The sequence below is a fragment of the Cupressus sempervirens genome, chromosome 10 (assembly GCF_028749045.1).
Source record: "Cupressus sempervirens isolate cs-2001-9-10 chromosome 10, ASM2874904v1, whole genome shotgun sequence".
NCBI classification, from domain to species: domain Eukaryota; kingdom Viridiplantae; phylum Streptophyta; class Pinopsida; order Cupressales; family Cupressaceae; genus Cupressus; species Cupressus sempervirens.
Window position 1 is genome coordinate 163,804,203 of NC_143127.1, and position 12,368 is coordinate 163,816,570.

The following is a 12,368-nucleotide window of genomic DNA, read 5'->3' on the forward strand; positions in this document are numbered from 1 at the left end:
CAAGATTCTTAATGTTGTGATTCAAGACACCAAACATATCTTAGATGTGACATATGGAATTTAATCTTCACTAACATTTGTTAGGTATGCTACTGACACAAAACCATTCAATTTCTATTGCACCAAATGAAAATTAATCTTAATTAACATTTATGAAGTTTACCACACATATAACTTTAAAAGTTGACCATATTAAGAACACAATTGTACTAATTTAAAAAAAAATTTGTAGATGTCTCCCATATCTTCTCTAATAATAAAATTCTTAAAACCCTAACTATTTAATTCCTCTTGTTTTAAACCTATTATCACTTGTCTCATCCACCTTCCTTCAAACTATCATCTTATTAGTATCAAATAAGTAAACTTCTTTTTAGTATCCATTTATAAAGTTTATAATTTTATAGTACCATGGATCTTACAATTACAATACAATATTAATGTGAATTGATTTGTTACATATACACATATTATTCGAGTGTAATAATTATAAAATAAATACAGTATATATATATAATTGTATATATAACATTTTATTTTAAATAAAAATAAAAATAAATTAGAAAACAATTGTGAACTCATAAATCTTTTGGTGTCTCGCCAAACAAATGGATGTCGAGTAACATTGGACATATCCAACCATAAATGAGAGGATCTAGAGGCACTTAAATAAAATTACACAGCATATCCAAAATGCATAACACAATCTCATAGCATACCTGGAACGTATAACATGCTTTCAGAGTCATTAAATATAGGCAAAGGTTAATAGAAACGATCTAGGAAAAAAATCTTTACAATTAACAGGGGTAATTGTGAGCGCTCCCCTCCCATTTGCTCTGGATCCACCAATTTTCCATTTAATTGAAGTGTTCCTCACCTTTTGATTTCCATCATTCTCCAACTCCTTCTATGTAGACTTTGTGAAAACAAATTCAATAAGAGCTGCGCAAATTGAACAAGAGCTGCTATGCAGCTGAAGTCCCTGCCATTTGCAGGGAATGGAATAGTTGGCTAATTGGAATATTTGTTCTACATTTAAAGCCTTTTGCTAGAAATGGGATATTAAAAATGGGATATTTGTTATATGTTTAAAGCCTTTATAAGCCTTAGTATGGTAAACCCCCATCACTCTCGCAAGCCTTAAACTGATGTTGTGTATCTACATTAGAAAAATCTGTCAACTAATAACTATGCTTAAGCCCATGCTCCAATATTGAGTCTCTCTATTGCAAAAGCAAAAGGCATCTAGTATCTCAAAATTTTGGGAATCCTAAATTATTGTCAATGCAATCGACAGAGTTCATTATAATATGTACTGGGATATGACAATCCAATAGTCTCTTATACAATAGTCTACTGGGATTAACATTCAGCACATAAGGTGAAAGCACGACAAGGAAGCAATTTGGCTAGCATTGGTGTTAGCTTAAGTTCTGGACAAGGCAAGATATAGCACACTCCCAACAACTTTTGGCATCCTCTTACTGTTGGACTTGCGCAGATTTATATTAGCTTGCACTCTATAAAAGCAGAAAAATATCAAAGTTTCAATTTTCTTCAGATGATTGCCCTCAGTTCTAGTAAACAAAAAAACAAAATGGGCCTACATATACAAAGCCACAATAATGTTAAGTTATTGGAAGCCATCTATCCACTTTCTTACGACATATTTAATATTTTAATTGCATACCACATTGATCCAAATAACAGTACTTGATATGGACATTTTTGTTACAAAATTGGATTCGAAACCTTAGTTACCAAGCAAGCATTTAAAATCCTTTATTCAACCTAGGACTCTGGAGAGGCTGTATTTGGTATAATCGTAATAGGATCACAAGTGACATTAGAGGAGATATAGTAGCAATATGGAAGATACACTACAAGAGCATATAGGAGGTGAAACATACAGAGCATGCGGTAGACCTGCTAATGGCATTTACAGACAATAGAGCAACAAGCCTTGCAGGAGGAGATTCGAAGAATGATAAGATGTTAAAGCGATGGGAACATCAGAAGAGGACGACTAAGAAATTGTGACTGCGGCTATGATGGAGGAAGCCATGTGCATTATGAAGGAGGTGTTCAAGCAATGGAAGCACTGCAGCAGCATGAGTGAGAGATCATAATTGCAATGGTATCACCCACTCCTACAGAGACAGATATATCAACATCCACAAAATTAATTGTATTATATGTGTCTTATAAAAAAATCCTCATAATTCGTGTTGGAACAATATAAAACCCCACTAATTAATCTAAAACAGATAATTCTATTAAAGTGTTCGCAATGTTGAAGATTGATAGTTAATATTTATTATACATAATATTATATTATCTATAGTTATTTCTATTGACTGAGCATGTTGAAACAATACAATGGGAAACTTCTTCATTTCTATTCACTGATGTGGGTAGGTTGCAGAATTAAAAAAATGTGAAACACCCCATATAGGGTCTGTTTCTTGCTACCAATTGGAAATTTCTTAGGCAACTCAAATATATTAGCTTAGCTCTACCTCCAAAACTGTACAGATAATGATTCTTTCAGCAAGATTTGTTCCAAGGTAATTAAACCACTAGAGACCCAACTTTAGAAAACAAAAATAAAAACCACAAAACCTAAATCAAAAGATTAAAGAGAAATGTATTCTGAAGAAGGGATACAAGGAATAATTTACATCCAGAGGCAGAGAGAGGTCATCCTTTGTCATTGTTTTATTACAGTTAGATATATATCTATATATATTGAGAGAGAGAGAGAGAGAGAAATTTTACTCAACTAAGCACAAGTTCCAGAAAATTTTGCAAATTTGAAAAACATATTCTTTCACTTTCTTGGATCAAAGGAAATAAAGTTAAACAAATGTTTAAAATGTAACCAAAAACTGAAGTGCCGTTAGAAACTGTATAATAAAAAGAATAAGATTGGTCTACAAAGTCCATCAGCAAGATGAATACCGACATTTCCACAGCTGATGCTTTTTTTGTTCACAATGAACACATTCGGAGAGAAATGTGAGGGGCTTCCCGCTACTAGTTTCCTGTGCTACTAGAGACAAGGCACGTGAACCATTTTGCACAATGCCATCTATCAACAAGGGAGAACAGGTACAAGTGTGAAGAAACTTAACAAATTTGGCTCCTTATATTTCTTGTTTGTTTCCTAAATGAAAAGAGCCAGAACCACTGGCAAAAATATCATCAGCCGATTGAAAAATAGAATAAACGTGTAAGAAATGTTTAAATGAAAAGATATAAATGAAAGAATCTAAGTGAGAAAAGTGAGAAGATATGTTACCGTGAGATAAGTCCATTTCCAAGAGCATGCACCAAATAATCAACAAGAGGAGACAAAGATTTTGAAAGGGGAAAGCAAAAAGAAACCCTTGTGTAATATTATGAATGAAGGCAAAGCCTGTAGAAAAGAGAGGGGGAGAGAGAGTTGGAGCCATTGGCACATTAGAATAACATCAATGTGATGTGCCGAGAAGAATGAGAGAGAGGCATCTCTTTTATAGAGATGAGAAAGGAATTGCATGTGTAACTCCCATTTCTATGAATACCACCATTCATAATAAGTGAGTGCAAAGCGTCAATATCCTCTTAAGGAGGATAAACTAATTTCCTTTATAAAAGGAATTACAAAAATGAGTTGTCCTCACACATGGACAAGAGGACAAGTAAATGACATGTCCTCACATGTGGACTAGAGGACAAACTACATGTAGGGGTCCTTGGAATATCCCAAATTAAATACATTCAAAAAAATATTATTATTTCTAACAAAACTTAGACAAAAATTGATTTGTATAATAAGATTGTTAGAGACCATAGAATAAAACAGTTGCATATGGTTTCCATAATGGCGTAGAGCACATTTAGCTGGCAAAAGCACGATGAAAACATCAGTCCCAGCCTAGATAGGCAGGTACTAATAAAGCATTTGAGTTATCATATACCTAAGTTACCAGTTCAGGTTTGGGGATGGGTGCAGGTATGGGTAGATATGTGTATATGTATATATATGCATTACATATACAAAACAATAAGAGAAATATACAGAATTGCAAATCCAAATCATCTATTATAATATGATATTTGATCATTGATCAATGACAAATGCTAATGATAAATATTAAATGCTAATTGATAGTTGAAAAATATTTGAATAAGTCATATCAAGTACCCAGCAAGTACCCAGAAATGAACCTAAGCTGGGTGCGTACCCAAATCTGGTTCAGGGTCTGTGGGTATGAACCCAGTAACTAGGTCATATATCCAACAAAATATATAACAGAGATCTGGATTGCACTCTACGCATCTAATTTTATGAAGCCAATAGAATGGTCTACATTGCAGAATACTCCAAACAGTTCATTTGTTTTCTTTCTTAGAAATTGAAAATGAAGCTTGCGGAGCCCCAACAGAGTATGTAACAGTAATCTAGGTTGCACTCTGTGCATTTGAGTTTATGAAAGCGAACAGCACAGCCTGCAATGCGAAATATTCTCAATTATTTTTTTACCTTTCCTAAAAATTGAATATAAAAGTTACAGAAATCCAACACAGTATTTAACAGTACTATACATTGCACTCTAAGCATTTAATTTTATAAAAGCAAGTCTATGTTGCCAAATTCTGCAAATGGTTCATGTTTTTATCACTTTTCTAAAATAAAACATTGTAAAGTATATCAAGCTGAACATTACTATAGTACAAGCTTAATTTTCAGGTTGCTTCATTAGCATCACCAATAATCTTGGCAAGAACATTGACCCTGTTTAAAATGATGAAAACGATTTGCATCTCTCAAAACGATTTCTCTTGCAACAATATTAGAGATAAATTTTATTGCAGTGTGACAATCAGCACATACTCGAAGGTTCTTAATCACCCTAATAGTTGATCTAGGGGACATGTTTAACAAACCAAATGCAATTGCCAACTTTTCACTATGGTGGCAGAGAAATAGTTCTTTTTCCTCCTCTTCCACATCATTAAGTAAATATCTTGAATCTGGAAAGTATCCTTCTGCCTTCATCTGCCAAGCCAATTTCTCCAGCCTTGCATAGATCTCCTCTGTTAGTGGATGGGATCTATCTCCTGCACAAAAAACATGTATCACTCTATCGACTTCAATCCAACTACATCCAGGGATCTTTTGAATTCCTCCATCTTTCATCAATCTCCTTACCTTTTGCACCTCACCCCACCATCCCAATTCTGCATAGATGTTTGAGAGAAGAACATAAGTCCCAGCATTTTTAGGCTCCAAATAAAAGAGAAGCATTGCTGTGAATACTCCTAATCCTATATTCATATGTGATCTACAGGCACCCAGAAAACACATCCAAACAACCACCACAGGTTTATATGACATCTTAATGATAAAGATTAGGGCTTCCTCAAGATAGGCAGCACGGGCAAGAAGGTCAACCATGCACACATAATGATCAATTGTAGGTGTAAGGCAGAAAGGGTTACACATCTGATTGAAGTATGTACAGCCCTCATCCACCCAACCTGCATAACTGCATGCATATAGAATACAAGCAAAGCTTGCAATGTCAGGATATGTGCCAGAGTGGTTCATTGATTCAAAGGTTTTAAGAGCATCCTCACAAAATCCATTTTGTGCATATCCTGAAATCATTGCATTCCATGAGATGACATTTCTTTGAGAAATTATGTCAAACAGTTTGCATGCCTTGTCTATGCTTCCACATTTTGCATACATGTCCACCAGAGCATTTCCAACCATAGTGTCTGACAAGAAACCCCCAACTATTATGCTTTGATGGATGTCCATACCCTGTTCCAAAGCTCCTATTTTGGCACAGGCAGGGAGGGTGCTACCAAAGGTTGTGGAATTTGGCTTTACACCTCCCAGTTGCATTTGCTTAAAAGTTTCTAAAGCCTTTTCAACATATCCATTTTGTGCAAATCCCGCAATCATCGCAGTCCATGAAATAACATCTCTTTGAAGCATTCTATCAAACAGTGCACATGCTTTGTTTACTTTTCCACATTTTGCATACATGTCCACCAAAGCATTTCCAACCATAATATCTGACAAAAATCCCCCTTCCATTATGCTTTGATGGATGTCCATACCCTGTTCCAAAGCTCCTATTTTGGCACATAAAGGGAGGATGCTAGAAAAGGTTGCAGAATTTGGTTTTACACCTGCAAATTGCATTTGCTTGAAAGTTTCTAATGCCTTTTCAACATATCCACTTTGTGCATATCCTGCAATCATTCCATTCCATGAAATGACATCTCTTTCAGACATTTCATCAAATAGCTGCCGTGCCTTTTCAATGCTTCCAGATTTTGTGTACATGTCTATGAGAGAATTCCCAACAAGAATATCTGACAAAAATCCTCCTTCCATTATGCTCCGATGGATGTCCATACCCTGTTCCATAGCTTGCATTTTAGCGCAAGCAGAGAGGATGGTGGCAAAGGTTGCAGAATCTGGTTTTACACCTGCCAATAACATTTTCTTAAAAGTCTCTAAAGCCTTTTTAACAAATTCATTTTGAGCATATCCAGAGATCATTGCAGTCCATGAGATCACATCTCTTTGAGGCATTCTGTCAAAAATTTCACGTGCCTTTTCCATGCTTCTACATTTTGCATACATGTTTACCAGAGAGGTAGCAACTACAACATCCGATAAAATTCTTCTATCCTTAATGCTTTGATGGATGTCTATAACCTGTTGCAAAGATCCCATTTTGGCACAGGCGGGGAGGATGCTGCCAAGGGTTGTAAAATTTGGCTTTACACCTGCCAATTGCATTTGTTTGAAAGTTTCCAAAGCCTTCTCAACAAAACCATTTTGTTCATATCCTGCAATCATTGCTGACCATGAGACCACATTTCTCTGAGGCATTCTATCAAACAGTTCCTCCGCCTTGTCTATGCGTCCACATTTTGCATACATGTCTACCAGGGCCGTGGCAACTACTACATCTGACAAAATTTCTCTATCCTTTATGCTTTGATGGATACCCATACCCAGTTCCAAAGCCCCCATTTTGGCACAGGCAGGGAGGATGCTGGCAAAGGTTGTGGAGTTCAGGTTAACACCAGCGAACTTCATTTTCTTGAAAGTTTCCAAGGCCTCCTCGACAAATCCATTTTGTACATATCCTGCAATCATTGCATTCCATGAGATAATATCTCTTTGAGGCATTTTGTCGAACAACTCACGTGCCTTGTCTATGTTTCCACACTTCGCATACATGTCTACCAGAGCATTTCCAACTGTAATATCTGACAAAACTCCTGATTCCATTACGCTTCTATGTATGGCCATACCCTGTTCCAAAGCTCCTAGCTCGGCACAAGCTGGGAGTACGCTGGCAAATGTGAACTGATCGGGTTGGGAACCTGTTTGTTGCATTTGGTGAAACAGGGTGACTGCCTCGTGAGGATACCCTTGTCTTCTGTACGCCGCAATTATGGTATTCCACGAGACGCTCTCCCTTTCTTTACTGTGGTCAAAGACTTTTCGAGCATCCTCCAAACTTCCGCACTTGGCATACACGTAAATAAGCTTATTAAGAAAAGTTTTGCGCGTAGAAAAGGCAAATCGCCTGAGAGTGATGACAGAGTGGATTTTCCTCCCTTGTAAAAACGTGTTCTCGAGAACACGCGTTTGCAATAATTGACAGTACGTAGAATATTGTCCCGGGGGATTTTGTGTAGGTAGCAGAAGGAGCAGCGCCTCCTTCGACATAATGCTGTGAGATTGAGACGAGCAATGGCATTTTATGATTGTAATTGGAGGTTGGAAAATGGGAGTGTTATACAGTCTCAGGAACTAATGATATCGTTGATGTAGTTCAAAAGCATGCCAAATACATTGCTAGTGCAAAAGGTATCACTGACCTCTCAAATTAAATGAAGCAAGAGATTCTCACCTGGGCATTTTAGTCGTTAAAATGAAACTCGGATAAGATCAGATATTTTAGATTTCTACGTAGTTTATCTATCTCGGTCTTTACCTTCAATTCCCACCACAGCAAGAAACCTAATTTCAGCAATTGTGCCAAACTGTGTCTATGCTGAAACCCCATGCGCCTTCTCCGAATAAGGTTTTCCTGTTCAAAATCGAAGGCAGAGCATCGCTTAGCAATGTTTCAACCCTGTAGAGTTTATGATTAAACAAATCTCATCAAGGTTTTAATTGCACTGACTAAAACAAAGTGTACTCTGTCTTCCCAAAAAGTCTTTGCCAGACCAGAGCCCATTTGGAAAAACAGAAAACCACTTTAAAAGCCATTCTCAACGCAAGACGGCATGATGCAAAATATAGATTCAGTTAAAAAATGTACTTGTGATATATAAATTTGAGTTTTCATTCAATTTTTAAGAAATTATGATTAATACATGAATCACTTAATATCTAGACAATCTGGATCCCAACTACAGTCATGTGGTACTAAACAGCCAATCAAATTGGTTAATCCATTACAAGAAGAAAGAGAAAACATATCTATTAAATCATTCACTTAGAGCATAAGGATAGTTAGCCTTTGTCTAAGAAAACATGATAGATATTAATTTCTTATTTTGAACAAGCCAGATTTACAGAGAGTAGGAACGACGATATCAGTAGCTAAAGATTAATAGATTAAATTTTTTAAAGGAAACATTACTGAGCAGGTAATTGAACCAAAACTCTTTACATGAAACTGTTTCCATCTATCAAATGGCATTATACAAAACACTTGAAAACTCTACATTTCTTTTCCTATGGGATGCTTCTTTCCTGCAGCAAGGTAAACTCTGAGGAGTTTTTTATCTTGTCCGAAATCTTTTCCAAAAAAAATCATTCTCATTTATCTATTATAGCTATAGAAAGTTGGACATTGTATACTACTTCAATAATAGGGTGAAAGAGAATAATTTAAATAATGTGATACAAGTAGGTAATAGTGTTAGGAAGCATGTAAGAAAGAGGGGTACAAAGTTCATAAGTGACCTATGAAATCTTCTATAAATCAGTTTGCACAAGTTAATAACAAGAGCTCTAGTAGGGGAACCTTCAGCTACTCCTCTGGGAGTAGTTACTGAAGGTATGAAGGACAGCTCAAGTGGGAAGTCACCAAAGGCATGCCTCGTGCATGGCAAGGTTGTGGTAGCCGATAAGCTGATTAAGGTATCGAGTGAGGAAGTGAAGAAAGAGACAAATATGGAGGAAAACCCGTTTAGGAAAGAGATATATGAGTTACTGAAATCCCCCATTGTGGGAGAGGGTACTATCAACCATGCCCTAGAGGAAGGTGAAATCAGAACCCCTGGTGATGAAATTATGGTGTTGGTTGAGGACCACAAGGATGCGGTCCTTGCTGGTAGTGCTTTTGTTGGGGGTCATGGGAGCCTGGGTAGAGAGCCTATAGGGACCCTAGATCCCTTGGCTACGGTTCAGACCACAGTGTTGATGACTCCTTCCAAGAATTCCCTACCACTTATGGTGGTGGTGAGGGAGGTGTAATAATGGGGATCCTAATATGATGGGCCATTGGGGGATCTTTACCCCGAAAAGAGTCTAATTGGTGTCTCCTCAGGTAGTGAAGGCTAAAGGCACGAGAAACATTGAGGTGGTTGAGGGAAAGATGGCTCTCTCAACCCCACCCTCTCCCCAAACAAGTGTTACAGGTGAGTGGGAATTCTCAAAAAGAAAAACCAAGGGTGGCAAGAAACTAGATGTGGGGGTTGCTACCTCAGTGGGTCATCCTAATAGCAAAATGACTCGTACGAAGCAAGCAACAAGGGAGGTGGCCAGTGGAAGACAACTTACATTGGAGACAATTAAGAAAGGTAAGAAATGAAATTCCTCTCATGGAATATTAGGGGGTTGACCAATGCCCAGAAACAATAAGCTCTTAGACAATGTATCCTTTCGGAAAGGATTGACTGTATCCTCATTTAGGAAACTAAGATGATTGATCAAAATTTTACTAAGGCTGATAAGATATGGCCTAGGGAAGCTTTCTTCCATTCGGAAGTAGAAGGGGCTTCGGGGGGCCTAGCTACTATGTGGAACCCCAATGTCATGAAGGGTAGTGAGATCCATAAAGAAAAGAAACTACATGATTATTGAGTTCAACAATGACATAATGGTGTGGAATCTGGTAAACATTTATGCCCCGAATACTAGGGTTGGTAGAAGGGAAGTTTGGGAAAAGGTTGGAAGAAAGGTGCAAAAATTGAAGGACAAAAGCTTGATGTGTATGGGGGACTTCAACTCCCCACTTTACCCTTCGGAAAAGCTTGGGGGATCAATGACTTCTTTGAGAGTATGCAAGATCTTTTGGATTTCATTAACACCTATAACCTTGTGGATGTGGACCTGTAGGGCAACCCCTTTACTTGGTCCAACAATAGGAAAGGCCAGGACTTGATCCAAGTAAGGTTGGACTGACTCCTGGTTTCTAGAGATTGGCCCCACATCATCCCCTCATCCCTGGTCAACATCTTAAGAATTGTTTCCGACCACTCTCCAAATTTGTTCAATTGGGAGGATGTGATTGCGAGTCAACCTAAACCCTTTAGATATGAAATCATGTGGCACTCTCATCTTGATTTTAGGAATAAAGTGGAAGAATGGTGAAACATTAAAGTGGATGGGACTACTATGTTCCGACTGACTCAGAAATTGGATATTGTCAGAAGGAATGTTAAGGATTGGGCCAGAAGATCCTTTGGGGATGTGTTTAAAATAAAAAAGGAGCTTGAGGAGGAGCTTAAAAGGCTACAATCTACCATGGTAGCAACAGATGTCACTGAGGCTACCACTCTTGAGGAGGAGAATTGCAGAAAGAAGTGGAAGGACACTATTAGTAGGGAGGAGATCTTTTGGAAGCAAAGGTCCTATATTTCCCAGTTGACTGAAGGTGATAGGAATACTTCCTTCTTCCATAGATCTACTTTGAATCATAAAAAAGGAATACCATTACCTCTTTGGAGGAGGAAGGAGGGAGGACCCTGAAGGAACAAGAAGATATGGGAAGACATATGGTGGAGTTCTTCACAAATGCTTATAAAAGGGAAGATGAGCGGAGTAGCAATTTAATTAGGAGAAGTATGCTCAAAATGTCCCAACTATCTTAGGGGCTGAAGAAAATGATAAGCTCAAGGAGAAAGTCTCGGAAGAGGAGGTTAAGAATGTTGTGTTCTCCATGAAAGCCTATAAGGCTCCAAGCTTAGATGGCTTCCCGCTAGCCTTCTTCCAACTCTTCTGGGAAGTGATAAAAAAAGAACTTATTTGGGCCACTAGGGATATGATTAGAATTAGGAGGATGCTAAGGAGGATCAATAAAACCTTTATTGTCCTTGTGCCTAAAATTCAAACACCAAGAACCATAAGAAATTTTAGGCCAATCAATCTTTGCAATATCATCTATAAGGTCTTCTCTAAGGTGTTAGTTAACATGATTAAACCTTTCTTGGACATGGTTATTGTAGACACCTAAATTTGATTACACTACTTTGGTAATCCTATTTAGTTATCTCTAAAGGCATCATTAATTAAATTCCTATTTAATTAATCCTTTGCCATCCCCTAGCTGGTTAATTTAATTAATCATCTATAGTCCTAATTGATAAATCAAATAACCTATTATTTATCAATTAAATCCTATTCTTCTATCTAATTCCAAAAATCCCCATTTATTAAATAAATCTATTTGATAAATAAAATCCTCAAATCCAAAAACCCCTAACCTATCTCTAATCCTCCATTTAGCCTAATCCACCCCATCCACCCATACTAACCAAGCTTAGCCACTAAGTCACCCACTCTCATTAATTCCATCCACTTGCACATCTCTAACATCCCTAATCTAGTCCTAAACCCAAGCCTAATCCACCCCCTAATGTTGTCACATTCCCTAAACAAGTTTAAGACTTTCCTAAACCAAATCAAAGTCCCCCCTCAAAAAATCCCAACCACCAAGTCATGAGTGCTCTTACAAAATATAAAAAACTCTTACAAGCCCACTCATGACTCTTACATCCATCTTCCACACTCTTCCCTCTTCCACACTCATTCCTCTTACATCTCTCTTACATACTCAACCCCACTCATCATGCCTTTAAACAACCCTTTACCCTACCCTCTCACACTCATCCTCCTTGTGACAAGTGTCACCTTTCCATTGGTGCTAAACAAGCACAATCCATGTGCTCCCCTTTGAGTGCATCTTAGCCCTCCTTAACCATCTCCCCATCTTTGCATCTAAGCCCTCCATCCCTCTACCCCTTGGCCTATAAATTGATTCATCAACAATCTTTAAGCTAAAGTTACCATGCTATTTTGGGAACCAAAGCCATCAATCTTACCCTTA

General features: G+C 37.5%; 1 protein-coding gene across 3 annotated transcripts; it reads right to left on the bottom strand.

Annotated features, from left to right (window-relative positions):
* Positions 1–4,129: 4,129 nt before the first annotated feature.
* On the bottom strand, positions 4,130–8,326 carry LOC149533111 (pentatricopeptide repeat-containing protein At2g03880, mitochondrial-like). Of its 3 annotated transcripts, none has more exons than XM_089805134.1 (2): positions 4,716–8,324; positions 4,130–4,497 (listed from the first exon to the last, which is right to left on the bottom strand). In XM_089805134.1, the coding sequence occupies exon 1, from the start codon at positions 7,751–7,753 to the stop codon at positions 4,754–4,756; it is 3,000 nt and encodes a 999-aa protein (XP_089661260.1). In that variant the 5' UTR covers positions 7,754–8,324; the 3' UTR covers positions 4,130–4,497; positions 4,716–4,753. The 3 variants fall into 3 exon arrangements, with proteins under 3 accessions (XP_089661260.1, XP_089661261.1, XP_089661262.1); XM_089805135.1 differs by lacking the exon at positions 4,130–4,497 and having other exon boundaries at positions 4,643–8,117; positions 8,214–8,310; XM_089805136.1 differs by lacking the exon at positions 4,130–4,497 and having other exon boundaries at positions 4,938–5,109; positions 5,201–8,326.
* Positions 8,327–12,368: the final 4,042 nt, after the last annotated feature.

Excerpts from the sequence above, each read along its gene's own strand:
- LOC149533111 (XM_089805134.1), bottom strand. The coding sequence starts at position 7,753 with ATGTCGAAGGAGGCGCTGCTCCTTCTGCTACCTACACAAAATCCCCCG.